The 20809-nt window shown below is 43.9% G+C and overlaps 1 protein-coding gene across 1 annotated transcript in view; it reads right to left on the bottom strand.

Moving 5' to 3' along the window:
• The window catches only part of LOC126480380 (glucose dehydrogenase [FAD, quinone]-like), a 196433-nt gene that overhangs the window by 136855 nt on the left and 38769 nt on the right, over positions 1–20809 (bottom strand). The window contains exon 2 of the mRNA XM_050103860.1: positions 8219–8470. Within this exon, the coding sequence (XP_049959817.1) occupies positions 8219–8470 (252 nt within the window). The remainder of the gene's footprint in view (positions 1–8218; positions 8471–20809) is intronic.

The raw sequence follows: 20809 nt of genomic DNA, 5'->3' as shown, positions 1-20809 counted from the left end.
GCTGAGCGTCATTTTAATTAGACTCAATGCTTGTTCCCATGCTCTGCTGAGGTTGTAGCCGCAATCTCGGTTGTTGAGTCCGTCCCTGGTACGAATTTCGATAGCCTCTCTAACGACGCTGTCCCAGTATTTAGATGTCTGTGCCTGGAACCTGGTATGTTGGTAGTCCACTTCGTGATTTTCGGACAAACAGTGCCCTGCATCCGCCAACTTGTTGGGGTACTCAAGTCGAGTGTGCCTCTGATGTTCTCGGCAACGATCTTCGATGGTGCGCACTGTCTGTCCAATAGAAGTCTTCCTACACTGACACGGAATCTGGTATATGCCGGCCTTCCGCAAACTATTACTAATGAAGATTTATTTAAAATTATTGACAAGAGCCACGCCAAGATATCCTTGGTAAGTTAACCACGAAATGTGTACGTAATCTCATTGCAAACATTGTTAACCACAGTTTCAAGAAATCCCATTGCTGCAACTGATTAGTGTTGTTATGTTTTCTACATAGATGTGTTTTGTATGAAATTATTATGTGTTTTTTTTATCTCTGTTTCCATATTGTATTAATCATTAAACTCATACTATTATTTTATCAATATAATACTTATAATACTGTAATTTTAGATTTTGTCTGCCGATTTATGTCTTATCAAACAATCCCAGAAGGATATCAAAAAGTTTAGAGACTGCCTGTGTTTGCAAGCAAGTGCCTTACTTACATACGTTACGCACTGTAAATTCAAAATACTTCATATAGCTGTATAGCAGTGCCAACGTGTTTGCTATTGCTGGAATGCGACCTGGAAGTCTTTTTGAAGCGCTTCAAGCATCTTCCGCGATTCGCGCTGGATTCTCGCCATGGCGTCAAAACGACTACCTTTGACGTTTAGTCACCCGCAAAGATCCTCGACATGAAGGTCATCCACGGCACGCTGACGAAGGTCCTGGAGGACTACGACGCGGTGTTCTTTCTGTACCTGAGTCGGCTGCCAGGGGGCGAATTTGGCCGCAACAACTCGCACGCTGAATTTAAATCTGAGGGTGGCCTTCACTGTTCCGTACGACACTCCGACAATGGCAACAATGGCGTGGACTCTTCTCCGATACTTCTTATGCACAAGTTGCCTGTCTTGACGTATTACAGAGCTAGCCCCGAAACTTATAATGTCGATAAAAGTTCGTATCAAATGTCTGAACAGCAAATAGGTGCTGGACCAACTAAGTACGTTTTATTACCAAAGTTATGTTATAAGGAGTGAACAAAACTCGCGCACTCGGACTTTCCAGAGCGATTCCTCACATATTAGAAATATAAAAATGTCTGTCATAAAATCTTGTCCCGCGCGCATTTCTGGCAGTAAATGGACGTTCAAGATTCGCAGTATGTCCGAACTGTTATCACTTGTACGGTAACTTCCTTGTCAGCGTACAGCAGTAGTGTTGTGCAGTTGGTGCAGTGGATAGCGTTTTGGATTAGCATGCAGGAGGTCAAGAGTTCGATTCTGAGTCGACGAATGTTTGTTTTTATTTGCTAAAAGTAGTCAGCGTGGTACGGTATGTGGAGTGTTAATAGTCATTCAGCGATTACAGTGGGTCTTCTTCAAAACATTTGCCTGTACGTGCTGCGAACAAAGAAATGAAAGTACAATCGTTTTCACTGGTCAACGTTTAAAGAAGCCCTTTCGTCAATAGTAGGGCTTGCCTCGTGCTTTGCAAATAATTTCTAATTTCGGTTACCATTTGCATGTCTTGTTACCATTTAACAACTAATTATGTCTTTCAGCATTGAGTCTGGTAAGCGCATGTTGTTTAGGAAGCATCTTCATGCGTTACTACAACGACGATAATTATTATTGTTTTTATTTTTATTACTATTGTAATCTATGGAATTGTGGAAACATCACATCCATTACCTTTAGGGAAACAGTGTTATTCGGAAACGAACATTTCATAATTAACGTGGTCTGGATGAATCATGCAGAATACAAATTGTAAGAGAAGTGGTGCGCGTTAGCTGGAACAGCCTGCTGCGACTAAATACGTTTTTATACTGCTTGCGCTTTTCACAAGACAGGAACTAGTTGCTAACGGAGCAAAATGCTCGAGACAGACTCCATGTACATCCGCATAAATATCGTATTTTCTTCTTGTGTTATTCTAAAACAGTGTCGCAGATGGCGTACACAAATTATGAACATTTTGATATGCTTCTGGTCCTTGGTGCATCTGATAACCTCGCTGGTATTGCCGCCCGAGAATATGCTCCTGGACGTCATCCATACAAAAATATGTTCGTTGTCTGGAGGTTCGCCTTCTGGAGACACGTTCTCTCCTTCCACCATCACATGACAGAGTTCGTCCATGGACTCTCCATACTCCAGCTACTGAGGAAGCTATACTGGATGTCATACACCAACAATCGCAGCAAGGTACACGTAGCGCAGCAAGGCAGCTGCGTGTCTCGCAATACACCGTCGTAAACGTGCTTCACGAACATGGGCTGCACCCTTATCATTAACGCAACAACGGTACCCTACACACCGTCTTCTGAGGATACAATTCTGCGAATGGTTCCAACAACAAGTACCCAGAGACAACTTCATAAACACTGTAATATGGGCAGAAGAATCAGTGTTCACTCGTGAGAGCCTCTCCAATACGCACAATGCCTACCGTTGGTGCGACGATAACAAGCACTTCACCCGCGACTGTGGATATCGAGTTCGCTTTGGCAGCAACGTCTGCGTCAGAATATTGGAAGACAGGAGTTTCGGTCCCTACTTTTTGCCTGACCGGTTGACTGGACAAAGATAACAAGCACCCCTCTCAAACTATTTGTTGACGCACTCGAAGATGTTCTACTTAATGTTTGCCAGAGGTTGTGGTTCCAACTTTATGGTGCACCTCCACACTTTGGAACTGATGCGCGACGGCATTTAGGCAGAATATTGGAAATGGCTCGGACGGAGAAGTCCAACTGTATGGCCTCCGCGTTCACCTTGGATTTCCTACTCTGCGGATACTTGAAGCAGCACGTGTGTTCTACTCCGCAGACATACGTGGAAGAACTGATAGCGCGTCTTCATGCTGCTCTTGTATTTGTGGATGCAGCCATGTTACGAAGAGCCCAAAGCAGTATGATCCAGATGCTCGCACAATGTTTGGACGTGCAGGAAGGTCGTTTTGAGCATCTGATCTGCGGATAATGTATTCTTTTGTAAACGTCATTGTGGTTGTTGTTGTTGTGGTCTTAAGCCCAGAGACTGGTTTGATGCAGCTCTCCATGCTACTCTATCCTGTGCAAGCTTCTTCATCTCCCTGTACCTACTGCAACCTACACCCTTCTGAATCTACTTAATGTATTCATCTCTTGGTCTCCCTCTACGATTTTTACCCTCCACGCTGCCCTCCAATACTAAATACGTGATCCCTTGATGCCTCAGAATATGTCCTGCCAAGCGATCCCTTCTTCTAGTCAAGTTGTGCCACAAATTTCTCTTCTCTCCAATTCTATTCAATACCTCCTCATTAGTTATGTGATCTACCCATCTAATCTTCAGCATTCTTCTGTAGCACCACATTTCGAAAGCTTCTATTCTCTTCTTGTCCAAACTATTTATCGTCCACGTTTCACTTCCATACATGGCCACACTCCATACAAATACTTTCAGAAACGACTTCCTGACACACAAATCTATAATCAATGTTAACAAATTTCCCTTCCTCAAAACACTTTCCTTGCATTGTCATTCTACATTTTATATCCTCTCTACATCTACCATCATTAATTACTTTGCTCCCCAAATAACCAAACTCATTTACCACTTTAAGCGTCTCATTTCCTAATCTAATACCCTCAGCATCACCCGATTTAATTCGACTACATTCAATTATTTTCGTTTGGCTTTTGTTGATTATCATCTTATATCCTCCTTTCAAGACACTGTCCATTCCGTTCAGCTGTTCTTCCAGGTCTTTTGCTGTCTTTGACAGAATCACAATGTTATCGGCAAACGTCAAAAGTTTTATTTCTTCTCTATGGATTTTAATTCCTACTCCGAATTTTTCTTTGTCTCCTTTACTTCTTGCTCAGTATACAGATTGAATAACATCGGGGATAGGCTGCAAACCGATCTTACTCCGACCCAACCACTGCTTCCCTTTCATGCCCCTCGACTCTTATAACTGCCATCTGGTTTCTGTACAAATTGTAAATAGCCTTTCGCTCCCTATATTTTACCCCTGCCACCTTCAGAATTTGAAAGAGTGTATTCCAGTCAACATTGTCAAAAGCCTTCTCTAAGTCTGCAAATCCCAGAAATGAAGGTTTGCCTTTCCTTAATCTATTTTCTAAGGTAGATCGTAAGGCCAGTATTGCCTCACGTGTTCCAACATTTCTACGGAATCCAAACTGATATTCCCCGAGGACAGCTTCTACCAGTTTCTCCATTCGTCTGTAAAGAACTCGTGTAGAATTTTGCAACCGTGGCTTATTAAACTGATAATTCAGTAATTTTCACATCTGTCAACACCTGCTTCCTTTGGGATTGGAATTATTATATTGTTCTTGAAGTCTGAGTGTATTTCGCCTGTCTCATACATTTTGCTCACCAGATGGTAGAATTTTGTCAGGGCTGGTTCTCCCAAGGCCATCAGTAGTTCTAATGGAATGTTGTCTACTCCAGGGGGTCTTGTTTCGGCTTAGGCTTCTCAGTGCTATGTGAAACTCTTCACGCATTATCATATATCCCATTTCATCTTCATCTACATCCTCTTCAATTTCCATATTATTGTCCTCAAGTACATCACCGTTGTACAGACCCTCTATATACTCCTTCCACCTTTCTGCTTTCTCTTCTTTGCTTAGAACTGGGTTTCCATCTGAGCTCTTGATATTCATACAAGTGGTTCTCTTTTCTCCAAATGTCTCTTTAATTTTCCCGTAGGCAGTATCTACCTTACCCCTAGTGATATATGCCTCTACATCCTTACCTTTGTCCTCTAGCTATCCCTGCTTAACCATTTTGCAGCTCCTGTCGATCTCATTTTTGAGACGTTTCTATTCTGTTTTGCCTGCTTCATTTACTGCATTTTTGTATTTCATCCTTTCATCAATTACATTCTGTATATCTTCTGTTACCCAAGGACTTCTACTAGCCCTCGTCTTTTTACCTACTTGATCCTCTGCTGCCTTCGCTACTTCATCCCTCAAGGCTACCCATTCTTCTTCTACTGTATTTCTTTCCCCCATTTCTGTCAATCGTTCCCTAATGCTCTCCCCGAAACTCTCTACAACCTCTGGTCCTGTCAGTTTATCCAGATCCCATCTCCTTAAATTCCCACATTTTTACAGTTTCTTCAGATTTAATCCACAGTTCATAACCAATAAATTGTGGTCAGAGTCCACATCTGACCCTGGAAATGTCATACAATTTAAAACCTGGTTCCTAAATCTCTATCTCACCATTATATAATCTGTCTGAAATCTTCGAGTATCTCCAGGTCCCTTCCATGCATACAACCTTCTTTTATGATTCTTGAACCAAGTGTTAGCTATGATTAAGTTATGTTCTGCGCTAAATTCTACCAGGCGGCTTCCCCTTTCATTTCTTACCCCCATTCCATATTCACCTACTACGTTTCCTTCTCTTCATTTTCCTACTATCGAATTCCAGTCACCCGTGACTATTAAATTTTCGTCTCCCTTCACTATATGAATAATTTCTTTTATCTCATCATACATTTCATCAATCTAAATGTCATATGGTCATTGATATTGAAATTACTATTGTCACTGGTTCCTAATTTGTTACCTCTAAGAAGACGTACTGCATGTTGTATAAATATCTGGTACATGTTGAGTTATTTAACTGTGCAGTTATGTTTAGCACCTCTAAATTTAAATTGTCTTTGTAGATATTCTGTCCTATGACATGTCATTTGCTTCAACCGTCTATTTCTGATTTGTCTACCGTGTTTTTGTTATGTTCCCCATTACAAAACGCTGAACTATGTAAATGTCGTCTGGCATAAGAAACGGTGTACACTTGAGTATTACACGGCAGAATGAATTTGGTAAATAAAAACAAATATGCCTTGATCCAGAATCGAGCCCTTGACCTTCTGCATGCAATCCAAAACGCTGTTCACTGTACCAAATGCACTGCACGGCGCCTATATGCTGACAGAGGTAGTTACCGTACGTGTGATTACAATACTGCCAGATTTCCAATCTTTGACGTTCATTTACTGCCGGAAATATACGAAAGAGGAAATTTGTAAGAGACACTTTTGTATTGCTAATAAATGAGGAATCGCGCGGCGAAGTCAGATTGTGTGAATTTTTGTTCATCCTGTGTACATCAATTTTATACAGGGTGATCTGTAACTTTCCTTACAAAGTTCTAGGACTTGTAGAGTGGACTGAGTTGACATTTTGAACCGGAATCTAGGTCCAGAAACGTACCGATTCCGTGCTACGGCCGTTCGAAAACATGTTTGCTAGGTAGATAACCAACGTTGTAACCATCAGGGGGAAGGGCAGGTCGAAGGTCTTACGTCGCATCGGCTGATATAATTTGAGTCTGTTCTACCTCTATGACGTGGTTCGAGCCTCATTTACGTGTTAGAGCAACTTGGTTGAGTATGCTTTTGGAGAATACACCAACATAATCCTCCTGTATGGTGAAGGTCACGGTAATGGCACGGCTGCTCGTCAACTATATCGACATCGTTACCAACGACGTCCGACTCCATCGCATACCATTTTTGCCAACATTACGCATCGGCTTCGAAAAACGGGTAGCCACCGTCAGCGGGCTGACTCCAAGGAGGTGCCATACATCCGAAGTGGGGGAGGCCGTACTGCATGACGTTGAAGGGAACCCATCAGTGAGGACGTGAGCAATTGTGCGTGCAGTGCATGTTGCTCCCGGCGCTGTCTGATACGACCAACAACTACCTTCGCACCACCAGAGGATACAGTCACAAATGCCAGCCGATTTTGCTCCACGCGTGGATTTCTGTACGCAGTTTCTGAGCCGTTGCATCAACGAACCCCTAGTATTTTCACGACGCATTGTCTTCACAGATGAACGAAAATTTGCTAAGATCTGTGTTCACAACTCTCGAAACCGCCTTGTCTGCGAAGACGAAAGCCCATATGCCACGAATATCCAGGGATTCCAACAGAATTTGGTATCAGTGTGGACGGCCATGTGATTGGACCATACATGCTTCCACCCCAGCTCACGGGTTGCATCGATTTGACCTTCCTACAACAAGTGTTGTTGGATGCTGTGCCACTGAACGTCCGTAAAGGTCTGTGGTTCACGCTGTAGGCGCATCCGCTCACTTTTCACGCCATGTTCGGGAACATCTGGAGCAGCGATTCGGACCCAGACAGATTGTCCGAAATTGTCTAACCGCAAGGCGTCCGCGATCACCCGCTTTAAACTACACTGAACTTTTTCTTATGGAGTCGAGTGAAGAGTTTGTTTATGAGACTCTTGTAGAGACAGAAGAAGGTCTGGTGGCACGAACTATCGTCACTACAAGACAGACTGAAGAGACACCAGTTGCGATAGACAAGTATACCACAACATCCTTCGTAGGTACAAGGCGTAAACCGAGCTTCGTTGTCATCATAAGGAACCTTGCCTGTAGTGGATCCGAACGCTAACCCTAATTTGAAAAGGAGAAAACGGCTTAAGTTTAAATGTAAATTACAGTGTTTGCGAAAACTGTTTAAGTTTTCTTTTTGTTCCTTTTGTTATTCATGAGTGGAATTGGAAAACAAGTGATATACTGGATCATGCCAAATAACTATTTTTTTTTTTTTTTTGTGAAAGCGTTCGCTTTATCATGTTTTCAAACGGTTGTAGTACGGTTCCAGTTCAGCATATTATCTACTCAGTTCTCTCTGCGAGTCCTAGAAGTTTTTAAGGAAATCTTAGTGCACCCAGTGGAGGGAATAGGAATGGACAGAAAACTGAATCCTGTGGGATTCACTTAGTGATTTCTCCTCAGTCACAAAATTTTCTACCCTTCCAACATTGTCTGAAATAACAAGTTTGATTGCCTGGCCATCAATAAATTTATATAACGAATATTGTTTGAAAAATTCAGCACAACATTTTCCCTTCTGTCAAAGGTGAGACAGAGCCACCAAATGCATGGAAATTGGGCTATTCTGCCTCGGACTGCTCGGTCGCCTCACCTCCGAGAGCCTGGCGGCGACGGCGGAGCCCGCGCTGCCGCCGCCCACGACGATGAAGTCGTAGCGCGCGCCGACGCGCAGCGCCAGCGGGTCGGGCTCGCGCACGCGGCCGCACGGGTCGGCGATGTCGCACTGGCGCCGCAGGAAGCCGTCCAGCAGGCCCATGAAGAGCGCGAACGCGCCCGGCCCGCACGTGGCCGCCAGCGACGGGCCCAGGTAGGCGGGCGTCGCGCCGCTGCAGCCGCACACGCCCTGCAACAGCGCCGGCGCCGCTTTCACCAAGGCGTCACGCGTCATAAATTAAAACGAAGACAACAGGGAGTACTTGTTACGGGGTTACAGCAGACGACGACGATGGTGGTGATATTGGGTTTGTGGGGACCTCAAATCTTTTCACTGTCCAGTCGCAGCAATTTTCCCCGAATGACGATGAAATGAGGAGGAAACTTCTCGATCCGGCAAGGAATCGGACCCGGGACCCGGGTGTTCCAGAGGCAGCAACGCTAGCTACTAGATCACGAGCTGTGGTCCTGTAGCAAATGATGTGTGTGAAATCTTATGGGACTTAACGGTCCTGTAGCAGACGGGTACATTTACGACGTTTGTAACACAAGGAATCCCTGAAGTGCCAGGTCACAAGTTCAATCTTTAGTAAGGGTTATTTGAAACAGTTTCGTTTACGATTATGACAGGAAAAATATTAGCTCTCATAATTCACCATGTGCATCAGGAGTGTGACAGAACACGAGTGTCACGGAGCTGCAGAAATCAGCCTTCTATGGGATGTATGTATTAATTTCACAAACTGGACATCGGCGACATTCAAGAAATCTTCAGAGCAAACCATTAACTTCCACCAAGAGCACCGAATGAAAAATGACGCGTCCCAATTATCACAAAGGTTCGCATCATCAAGATCGAAATTGAACCCCTTGGGAGTTACAAACCGTGCAGGACGTTCAGCTAGGTAACCACTCTTAACGAAAGCATATAGTGTAACGGGGGGCATCAGGGAAGGGTCTGATTCCACATGTCTGCTTTGACCCGTGACGACTTCAATATGGCGGAAACCCCTACTTGCAGCATATACAAAACGGCAATGATGTTGTCACTATATACACGTTCCAACAAACGCTGACAAAAACTACCAAGAAAGTCTCGCTGCAACTATAAAATGGAATCGAGGGAAAACGGAGGAAAATATCGGTTTTATGGATGGGACAAGCTAAATTCATAACAATACAAACCACCGCACCATCAAAAACAAATCTTATAGAAAAAACCTCAACTTACGAAATAACGCTACAGCCACAAAACCCACAGCCGTCGTACTCTTCACTCGACCTAGATAGATCAAACGAAGCCCACGATATCAAAAACCAACACCTGCAATTCCAAAAAGTGTAATTGGACATATCCCATTACCTATATAGCTCGCTACGGTCGCAGGTTCGAATACTGCCTCGAGCATGGATGAGTGTGATGTCCTTAGGTTAGTTAGGTTTAAGTAGTTCTACGTTCTAGGGGACTGATGACCTCAGAAGTTAAGTCCCATAGTCCTCAGAGCCATTTGCACCTATATAGCTCAAAAGCTCAAACGCAGCTCTTGATACCTACTAGCAAACCACAAATAAAAAAATTACAACCACAAACTTCATACACTTACGTAACTCACAAAACGCCACCAAAACTAAAACCCCAACGATTCAAAAACCGAAAAACACCATATTCACCTGATGAATTAAAAAACAAGCGAAATACCGTAAGTGTACAACAGGCAAAACACCACAATTACAATAGAATACAACCAAAACAAAAATTACTTACCAACCAAAGCCTTCATAAACCAACCCCAACCCATCTGATACAACTCCCAAAAACAAAACCAACAAAGAATAAGGAACAAACGAAAACAGAAATCAATTACATTATTAAAATAAACAGCCTATACATCCCACCACAGCCCTCAGAAAAAGTACGAAGAAATCTAAATAAGATTGCACGTAGGAAGAGCGCTTCTTTCCCCTCTGAATAACTGATTTAATTACTCCAAAATACCTCTATGGTATTAGCGCAAGCAAGATTCTCGTAATCTTTGAACTGAATGCTATGGTTAACTGCTAAATGTTCATAAACCCACTTCCCCAACCCTACTCGACGAAAATGTGTTTGACATTAAAGTGCTACCCTCCTCAATATATTCCTCAATGAGCCTCACTAGTTCCTTCTTACTACGACTCCGAAAATCCACAGAAACACAATCAGAACCCCCCCTCCCCCCCGAAATAACAGCCCTCCCCACCCACAAACCAAACCGAGAACAGTACATCTCGTACTTCCTCTTACTAGACTGCGACTCATCAATTTCAACAACCACCCCCGGTCCCTCAATTTTCCTCCAAAATTCTCGTACTCTGAACACATCTCACGACAAAAATAAAACCAGTCAGAAACAGTCCTAACACTCACACCAGTCTCATGTGGACAAAAGCTTTAGGAGAACCTGCATCAAATGTAATATGTAAGCAGAACAGTTTCCCTTATGCCCCACTTAGGTTTCTCGAACCAGATACCACGCCGTGCCGTACGAACGCCAAGATACTGTCGCGCCGACAGCGCCACATTTAGGTCGCCGGTCCGAGACGCTGGAACTGTTGTCAACTTCATGCACTGCCAACAGGCATGAACCTAACATATTCTACTGTTAGTCCAGCAAGCTGCAGAAATACTGTTATGGACAACATGTCTGAGCCGTGGCGACTGGCGGTAGGGTGTTCTACTTGCATCGCTGATAACGATATTCGTTTATCTTGCTACCTTTGACTGCTCCCCCTCCTCCCCTGCAGTTTTCCGGGAGAGAATCTCCGGTCGGCGTTCAACGAGCCAACTTGTGTTGAAAACAAGCCTGCGTCCCTAACCGTGGTGCATGGGCTACGCCGTGCTCGCCGCCCTTGTCTTTTGTCGCGTCCGATGTACGGTGCCTATCATTGGGCGCTTTGACGTGCAAAATTGTGGTGGGTTCGTCGTCTCACGCTGAACAGCTTCTCAGCTCGTAATTAGCAAGTTCCAAGTTACGTATGACTTTTATTCTGTGTTTAACTAAGAAGATTGTTGAAACTTATTGTTTCGTGGGTAGCTGCCGGAGATGGTTCTGATCTTGGTTCCACAGTGGCTATTTTAAGGAGGCTGATGTTCCTCATTTCGTTTCTCATCATCTGTGGAGTGTGTGTTTCAAGTGGTTTTAATGCAAATTTTAACTTATTTTAGGACATATTGACCGCTTTGGGACTGGTTGCGGTTGTGTACGCGCCCGGCAGCCGTAGAGTTAATGGCTTAATCATCTGTCACGGCAGGATTTTGCTTGTTATTTAATGTTGAAATTGCCTTAAGGCATCTGGAAGTGATCTTTAAGTTTCGTGCTAATTTACTGGGCGAGTGGTAATAGAGTATTGCTCCATAAGACTTTGGGGGCATGCTTATTATATATTCCAGTGTGGCTGTGATTTGACATTGTTTTCACTGCAATTTATTTGTGCTGCAGGCCATTTGTTAAGTCTGCTCGTTTCGTGGCGTCGACGCGGTTATGGATTCTTGTCAGGACCGCTCATTGTGAGGCCGGTCGGACTATATATAAATATACAGGGTGAGTCACCTAACGTTACCGCTGGATATATTTCGTAAACCACATCAAATACTGACGAACCGATTCCACAGACCGAACGTGAGGAGAGGGCCTAGTGTAATTGTTTAATACAAACCACACAAAAATGCACGGAAGTAAGTTTTTTAACACAAACCTACGTTTTTTTAAATGGAACCACGTTAGTTTTGTTAGCACATCTGAACATATAAACAAATACGTAATCAGTGCCGTTTGTTGCAGTGTAAATTGTTAATTACATCCGGAGATATTGTAACCTAAAGTTGACGCTTGAAACCGCCGACGTTCAGTTGCGTGTTGTAACAAACACGGCCCACGGTCGGCGAGCAGCATCTGCAGGGACATGTTTACGATGACGACCGTGTTTACGAGTGTGGCAGTAGTGCACTGTTGTGGTTTGGTCTAGCTGTCGCAGTGTCCGCATGTAGCGCTTGCTGCTATTGTTATTCTGCATTCGTCTCCGCACGCAGACCAACTGTAGTACACCGTGTTACCAGACGTCTGTGATAGTGTAGTGTTGTAGGAACTGTGACCATGGTGTATTCGAACTCTGAAAAGGCGGAGATGATACTCATCTATGGCGAGTGTCGACGAAATGCAGCTGAAGCCTGCAGGGTGTATGCAGAACGGTACCCGGACAGAGAGCATCCAACGTGCCGCACATTGAAAAACATCTACCGCCAACTGTATGCAACAGGTATGGTCGAAGCACGCAAACGGGTCCGTAACAGGCCCGTCACAGGAGAAGCGGGTGCAGTTGGTGTGTTAGCTACTGTTGCCATGAACCCACACATGAGTACACGGGACATTGCGAGAGCCGGTGGACTGAGTCAAAGTAGTGTCATGCGCATACTGCATCGTCACCGCTTTTACCCGTTTCATGTGTCGCTACATCAGCAATTACATGGTGATGACTTTAATCATCGAGTGCAATTCTGTCAATGGGCATTAACAGAGAATGTGTTGCAGTTCTACCTGTTTACCGATGAAGCGGGTTTCACAAACCACGGGGCAATGAATCTACGGAACATGCATTACTGGTCCGTGGACAATCCTCGCTGGCTCATACAGGTAGAGCGACAGCGACCGTGGACTGTAAATGTATGGTGCGGAATCATTGGCGACCACCTCATTGGTCCTCACTTCATTGCAGGGGCCCAAACAGCTGCAACATACATCGCGTTTCTACAGAATGATCTGCCAACGTTGCTCGAAAATGTCCCACTAGAAACGCGTCGACGTATGTGGTATCAGCGTGATGGTGCAGCTGCACATTCCGCAATTAACACTAGGCTGACTCTTGACAGGATGTTCGACGGGCGTTTCATAGTACGTTTGGGACGCATAAATTGGCCAGCCCGTTCTCCTGATCTTACACCTCTGGACTTCTTTCTGTGGGGTACGTTAAAGGAGAATGTGTATCGTGATGTGCCTACAACCCCAGAGAATATGAAACAACGTATTGCGGCAGCCTGCGGCGACATTACACCAGATGTACTGCGGCGTGTACGACATTCATTACGCCAGAGATTGCAATTGTGTGCAGCAAATGATGGCCACCACATTGAACATCTATTGGCCTGACATGTCGGGACACACTCTATTCCACTCCGTAATCGAAAACGGAAACCACGTGTGTACGTGTACTTCACCCCTCATGGTAATGTACATGTGCGTCAGTGAAAAAGACCAACAAAAAGGTGCTAACATGTGGACGTAATGTGCTGTTCCAGTCTCTTCTGTACCTAAGGTCCATCACCGTTCCCTTTGGATCCCTACGTAATTCGGTGCTCTCCAATATACACGATCGAACAGCGGAGGAGTGGTACTCAAGCGTCAACTTTAGGTTACAATATCTCTGGATGTAATTAACTTTTTACAATGCAACAAACGGCACTGATTATGTATTTGTTTATATGTTCAGATGTGCTAACAAAACTAACGTGGTTCCATTTAAAAAAACGTAGGTTTGTGTTAAAAAACATACTTCCGTGCATTTTTGTATGGTTTGTATTAAACAATTACACTAGCCCCTCTCCTCACGTTCGGTCTGTGGAATCGGTTCGTCAGTATTTGATGTGGTTTACTAAACATATCCAGCGGTAATGTTAGGTGACTCACCCTGTATACAGCCTGCTAGTGAGCCTGTGCACAGACCGTGGGGAGCGAATGTTCGTATTGCCTGCCGGCCGTAGCGTTATTGCTTCCAAATACTGCCGTGGGTCTTAACGCTGTTCTCTAAAGTTAAGTGCTATTTGGGAATCATTCTGAGTCATTATGTCCGTTAGTTAAGTGAGGCCACTTTGGTAATATTAGCGTTTCTGTAAGTCATTTTACTGGTTGAGTTATTACTAGCCATTCTTATTGAACACTTATGTTTATAATTTGTGTATCTTTAATAAATGTGCAACGTGTTATTTTTCCTGTGTGCTAGTTTTGCGACCTTGGTTGGCCCACTTTGCGTTTTTAGTATAAGCATGTTTCAATGTGGACCATTATGTGGGCAGTTCAGTTTTATTAAGCTTTAAGATCTTTGTTTTTAATGAAGTTGTGGTATTATGTGGCTGTGTAACTTCGGGTTGGACGTGTGTAGTGCTCCTAGTCTTTTGACATCAGGTTAAACATGAACAATTGTTTATGATTGATTATTTTACCGTGCCTATTCAAAAAATGGTTCAAATGGCCCTGAGCACTATGGGACTTAACATCTGTGGTCATCAGTCCCCTAGAACTTAGAACTACTTAAACCTAACTAACCTAAGGACATCACACACATCCATGCCCGAGGCAGGATTCGAACCTGCGACCGTAGCCGTCGCGCGGTTCCGGACTGAGCGCCTTAAACCGCTAGACCACCGCGGCCGGCACCGTGCCTATTATCTATGATTTTGGTTCCGGACGCAAAATATGATTCTTATTCGTGTTTATGTAATTCAGTTAAAGTGAAGATCTGTATATTGTATCAGTAAGAGGGCATATGTCCGAACTGAAGTTTATTATAAAGTCTGTTTTGAGTTAATTAAAATTGTAATACAATCGCTAGTGATCCCAGGCTTCCTATTTCCTTTACATAACTGTGGTGAGATTGTAATTTTTGGTTTTCTAAAGAACTGATTAGTACCACGGTTCAATATCGTCACCCAAAGCAGGACATAACGAAAAACTGGTAAAAGTATCTATCATTTCCATCCCTTAAAAAAATTTAAAACATATTAAATTCAGTACGACAAAAACTTAAGTAATCAGACTTCACAAAAACGCCAAACACAAAAAAGAAAAAAAAACATAACTCACTGAAAACATAGAAAACACTTCAAAATCCACGTTACAGCACTGACTACTCAGACTCAAACCCTCGTTACCACAGTGATAACCAAGACTCAAATCAACCCAATGCCACACATTAAACTCAACACGTCAAGACCCACCATCAGAGGGCGTCATCAAATACAACAACACGACATCTGCAAACACGAACCAACTGAAAAACACCACGCCATAATGACATCACTCACCACAACACCATTACGTCACGGGTCAAACTAGACGGTTGGAATCGGACGCTTCCAGTGAACCTAACTGGATGATGACAACTGATGGAATGTCATGACACGCGACCGACTGCGGAACAGTTTCCCTTGAAGCTTGTCGTGAGACTGTCTATTCTTTAAGACCTACCTGCACATAGTGCAATAATATGTTTTACAGTCACGGGAAAAAAAGAAGCATCCAGAGGCTGAATTTGTCTAGTTGTTCCATTTGGTATGAATTCTATGTCACACACTTTTCAGAAGGGTAGTTTGCTCTGAAAGAACGTGATTTTTATGCACAGACCAGGAATCAAGCAAATGCAAATTACTTTGACAAGCTACTGGCCAAAAGCAATTGTCATACCTTAGCTGTAGTTCTCTTACCCGTATTACCTTGCAAGACCACGCGCACGAGAAAAAATCTTAGGGGGGGGGGGGGGGGCGCAGAGCACCTACAACTTCTCACAGCACAATAAATGCACTACTGGACATCAAAATTGCTACACCAAGAAGAAATGCAGATGATAAACTGGTATTCATTGGACAAATATATTATACTAGAACTGACATGTGATAACATTTTCAAGCAATTAGGGGGCATAGATCCTGGGAAATCAGTACCCAGAACAACGCCTGGCATTGAGTCAAACAGAGCTTGGATGGCGTGTACAGGTACAGCTGCCCATGCAGCTTCAACACAATACCACAGTTCACAAAGAGTAGTGGCTGGCGTATTGTGACGAGCCAGTTGCTCGGCCACCATTGACCAGACGTTTTCAGTTGGTGAGAGATCTGGAGAATGTGCTGACCAGGGCAACAGTCGAACAATTTCTGTATCCAGAAAGGCCCGTACAGGACCTGCAATATGCGGTCGTGCATTATCCTGCTGAAATGTAGGGTTTTTCTGGGATCAAATGAAGGGTAGAGCGACGGGTCGTAACACACCTGAAATGTAACGTCCACTGTTCAAAGTGCCGTCAATGCGAACAAGAGGTGACCGAGACGTGTAACCAATGGCACCCCATACCATCGCGCCGGGTGATACGACAGTATGTCGATGACGAATACACGCTTCCAATGTGCGTTCACCGCGATGTCGCCAAACACGGATGCGACCATCATGATGCTGTAAACAGAACCTGGATTCATCCCAGAAAATGATGTTTCGCCATTCGTGCACCCAGGTTCGTCGTTGAGTGCCCCATCATAGGCGCTCCTGTCTGTGATGAAGCGTCAAGGGTAACCGCAGCCATGGTCTCCGAGCTGATAGTCCATGCTGCTGCAAACGTTGTCGAACTTTTCGTGGAAATGGTTGTTGTCTTGCAAACGTCCCCATCTGTTGACTCAGCGATCGAGACGTGGCTGTACGATCCGTTACAGATATGCGGATAAGATGCCTGTCATCTCGACTGCTAGTGATACGAGGCCGTTGGGATCCAGCACGGCGTTCCGTATTACCCTCGTGAACCCACCGATTCCATATTCTGCTAACAGCCATTGGATCTCGACCAACGCGAACAGCAATGTCGCGATACGATAAACCGCAATCGCGATAGGCTACAATCCGACCTTTATCAAAGTCGGAAACGTGATGGTACGCATTTGACCTCCATACACAAGGCATCAGAACAAAGTTTCACCAGGCAAAGCCGGTCAACTGCTGTTTGTGTATGAGAAATCGGTTGGAAACTTTCCTTATGTCAGCATGTTGTAGGTGTCACCACCGGCGCAGTCCTTGTGTGAATGCTCTGAAAAGCTAACCATTTGCATGTCACAGCATCTTCTTCCTGTAGGTTAAATTTCGGATCTGTAGCACGTCATCTTTGTGGTGTAGCAATTTTAATGGCCAGTAGTGTATTTTTCCAGTCCATTTACTATTCAGATTAACAGTCGGCATAATTGTATATGAATGCGTTAAGGTATTGAGATTAGCTCACTTTTATACAACTCTCTTGGTACAGTTCCTCTAATTTACGGTGTTCCTTCCGTATTCACTTCCTCTTCATATCCCTAATGGTCGGAGTTGGAAACAGATTCCATACCGAACGATGGGATAAGTTTATTTATCTTACTTACTAATTTTCGGGCCGATTCCGCAGTTTGCTGTGCATCGCCAAGTTGACGCTTTGTTTGCAATGTCGTTACCTTTCGTCTTCCAAATCTGTAGCACTGTTTGAAGTTATGCAACAGTCCACTGCTTCCCTTGAAATCACTGTAATCTACGTCGCGAGCAATTTGATGTGCATAACGCAGTAGATCACTATCATGCACATCTTGTGAACTGTAACAAGCATCTAGAAACGCGGATACACCAGTTTTTGTAAAAAGTGCGCCTTGTTCTCTCTTGAATTTGCGTAGTTTTTCTAAGCACTGTACTGGCACATTGCTGCGGACTTATTCGAAAGATGTTCATAATTGTTTCTTTACTACACTGCGGATGATCTTCCATGTACATAATTATCGTTAGCACTCGCTCCTTGAACAACGATTGTCCTTTACTGCATTTCACTGGAGGCGTGATTCGTGGCTCCCTGTCCGACAAGGATAATGAAATACATGGCTCAACACCTGTTTCTGTATCACTTTTACTTGTTAAGCAAGTATAGTCAACATTGTACTCCACAAGTACATTGTCCGCACAGTTGAGCGTATACGACACCACACATTCCACTGTCTCATCTTGAAGAAACGCTAACATCTTCTTTCTCGCTCTGTGAAATTCCTTAGGTTCCTTCCTGACGAAATGTCAACTTCGGCAACTGTTGTTGTACATATAATGCAATGTCTGCTTTGTTAATCGTTGCCTTTGCTCTACTTTGTATCAATAGCACTAGCACTGTAGCACTACTGTGAGCTACTCGTCGACTAAGCAGTTCAATTACGCTCTGTAGTCTAATGCTGTGATCGCCAATGGATACCTCCAGTCCCGCCCCCTGCTGCTATTAGCAACCAATATTGTTGTTGCATGATAAACAAAATGTGGAGCGTCGAATGCCATCAACATCGTTGGCCATTCGCGGCCTCGCACTCAAGGAGTTCCGCGGAGTGACGCCTACTGGTATGATACTTGTGTTACCACTGGGATGATATGAAGTGCAGTGCGATAAACAAGATGATACACAATGCGACTCACCATACGACAAGCCAGAAGACAGCATGAATCACTTTTTTTTTCAGTTCAGTTGGAATCATCAGCTCTTCTGAAAGGAACGTTATTGTGGCTTATTACTTAAAGCTCGGAAAAACAGGAAAAGAAAAGCAAGTACTGGATGTAACTGTACAATGCTACAAATACATAACATAGTCCAGTTGTGGTTCTCGTAAGCTACACCAACAGAAATGCAAATTCATTAATTCTACAGAATGAGTGCAGACAGTTTCGCTTTTTGGAGCACTTAGTATCAGCTGCAAAGCAGGACATATATTTCCGACTTGCTATCGCTCCTGTTAACAAGCAACTCATTGCAACAGGCTAACTTGGTGCGACTATTTGAGTGCCGTTAAAAATTCCACTATGAGAAGTTAATTACCATTAAGCCGTGGCGGCTCGTATCTATTCTATTTTCGATAGAGTCGAGCTCTTTGGTTTCCTGCTGTTCAAGTCAACTAGGTGGCGTGCGGGATGGCGAGAGGGCTGTGGCCAGTTCTGACGGCTGGTAAGAAAGTGGTCGCTAAGTGCTTCTACTTACGGACGGGCAGTTGGATTTGGTATTTCTTGGCCGTAGTGTGCCGTGTCCGGGCACGTGGTGGTACTGCCGTAGCGTCTTTTTTAACGTCACGATATTGTGGAATGTGGTTTGGTTCCGCCGTCGCCTTGGTCAGTGGAAAATTTTGGAAACGTATGGTACGTTCCTATAGGACCACACTGCTGATGTCACCGGTCCCTAGGCTTACACAATACTTAATCTAACTGAAAATAGCTTACGCTAAGCACAACACATACACCCATGCCCAAGGGAGGACTCGAAACCCCGGTGGGGGGAGCCGCGCGGCTACCCCACGTGGCCTTCCTCAGTGATTTACTTCTTAGCTAGCTGAAAAGTCTGGCGTTTCGTATTGGGAAGTTGGTGGAGTATACGTGGGTAGTCACTCACTCCATGCCTTGCAATTGGTTCTGCTTTTATCTGTGTTGATTTTCACTGTGTGATTTAGAAAGTTATTTGGAATTCGAACGTCTATATTTTGTATATTACCTCCCTTTCTTAAAAAGTGTTATTTAAGCTGCCAGTTCAGCTCCTGAAAGGAGCTCTTAAAACGATGCTGAGAGTAAATTGTATGCTACCATTTCCCTTTTTTTTTAATACTAAAACTTTAATGTGTTTCATTGTTTTCCAGCGAGCTCCACTAGGAGTCGATGTGTACCTGGGCATGGTAAGATTATGGCGTCAGGCGCTTTGGGCGCACGTTTCTTTCTGCCCGCCCGTCTACTGGGTGAACGAAAGCAGGTTGAAAACTGTAAACAATTTTGGTACTAAAAGTAACACGCCTCTATATGCTTTTGGTTATTTAAATGCAGCTTATTTCAGTTTCGACATCTGAGTTTTTCTAAAGACTGTTCCTAGTTCGTAGTGCTAATATTATTAGAGGTGTTTGTTTAGAGTACTTATCTCGCTGGTTTATAGTGTCACTAAGGCAGCAAAATTTTAACCTGCACTATCGTTACGTATATTATCTGCTTGTAAGTGTCAATAATAGCTGATTCAAGGTGTAATTTGTGCTTAGGCCAGTGACGCGATTTTGCAAACGTTTCTATGCCAACGCCTCATTGTTGCCGGAGCTCTATAAATGGCTGTTATTTTCGCCTGAAACCGTTTCCACTTCGTAGCTGAGAGCTGGCAACAGCGCTGCCAGCTGTCAGTTTTGCTTCACTTCGAAGTACCACAATAGCTGTGAGTGATAACGAAAAGAAAACCAATACATTATCAGACTGTGATGTCAGACAAAAGTATGTGAAAAAAATAATTTTGTTAAGTAATAGGTTGCTCAAAATCGGATGAGAAATGCTGAATCACTAGAACTCGTGTGAATATCAAAACTGTGGTTTTTAATTTTTTACGCGGAGAATAGTAGTTTTACTGAGTAGCTACAGAGACAAATGTAGTTATGCTTTATCTGCGCAAGACAATTTTGGTTTTGGCACATTGTGTAGATTCAGATTTCGTTCCTCTCTCTTTTTATCCTTTTATGCTGTCATTTCTTCCACTTAATAGTAGTATTTCTCGTACGATGCAAGCTGCGGGGAGCAACCAGCACTTCGGGCAGTACAACAGAGATACGTAATGCTGGTGTGTCGCTGCCGTTGCAGTGTGAGCCAGTTGATTCGCTGTGCCACTGTGTTCCTGTGTGTTCCATTGATGGGGTTCCTGCTGCGTTGTACCTCCATTCGCATCGTGTATAGCA

Source organism: Schistocerca serialis, chromosome 1, assembly GCF_023864345.2.
Source record: "Schistocerca serialis cubense isolate TAMUIC-IGC-003099 chromosome 1, iqSchSeri2.2, whole genome shotgun sequence".
NCBI classification, from domain to species: domain Eukaryota; kingdom Metazoa; phylum Arthropoda; class Insecta; order Orthoptera; family Acrididae; genus Schistocerca; species Schistocerca serialis.
Note: the sequence above shows the minus strand (reverse complement) of the source record. Positions and strands in the feature narration are given on the sequence as shown.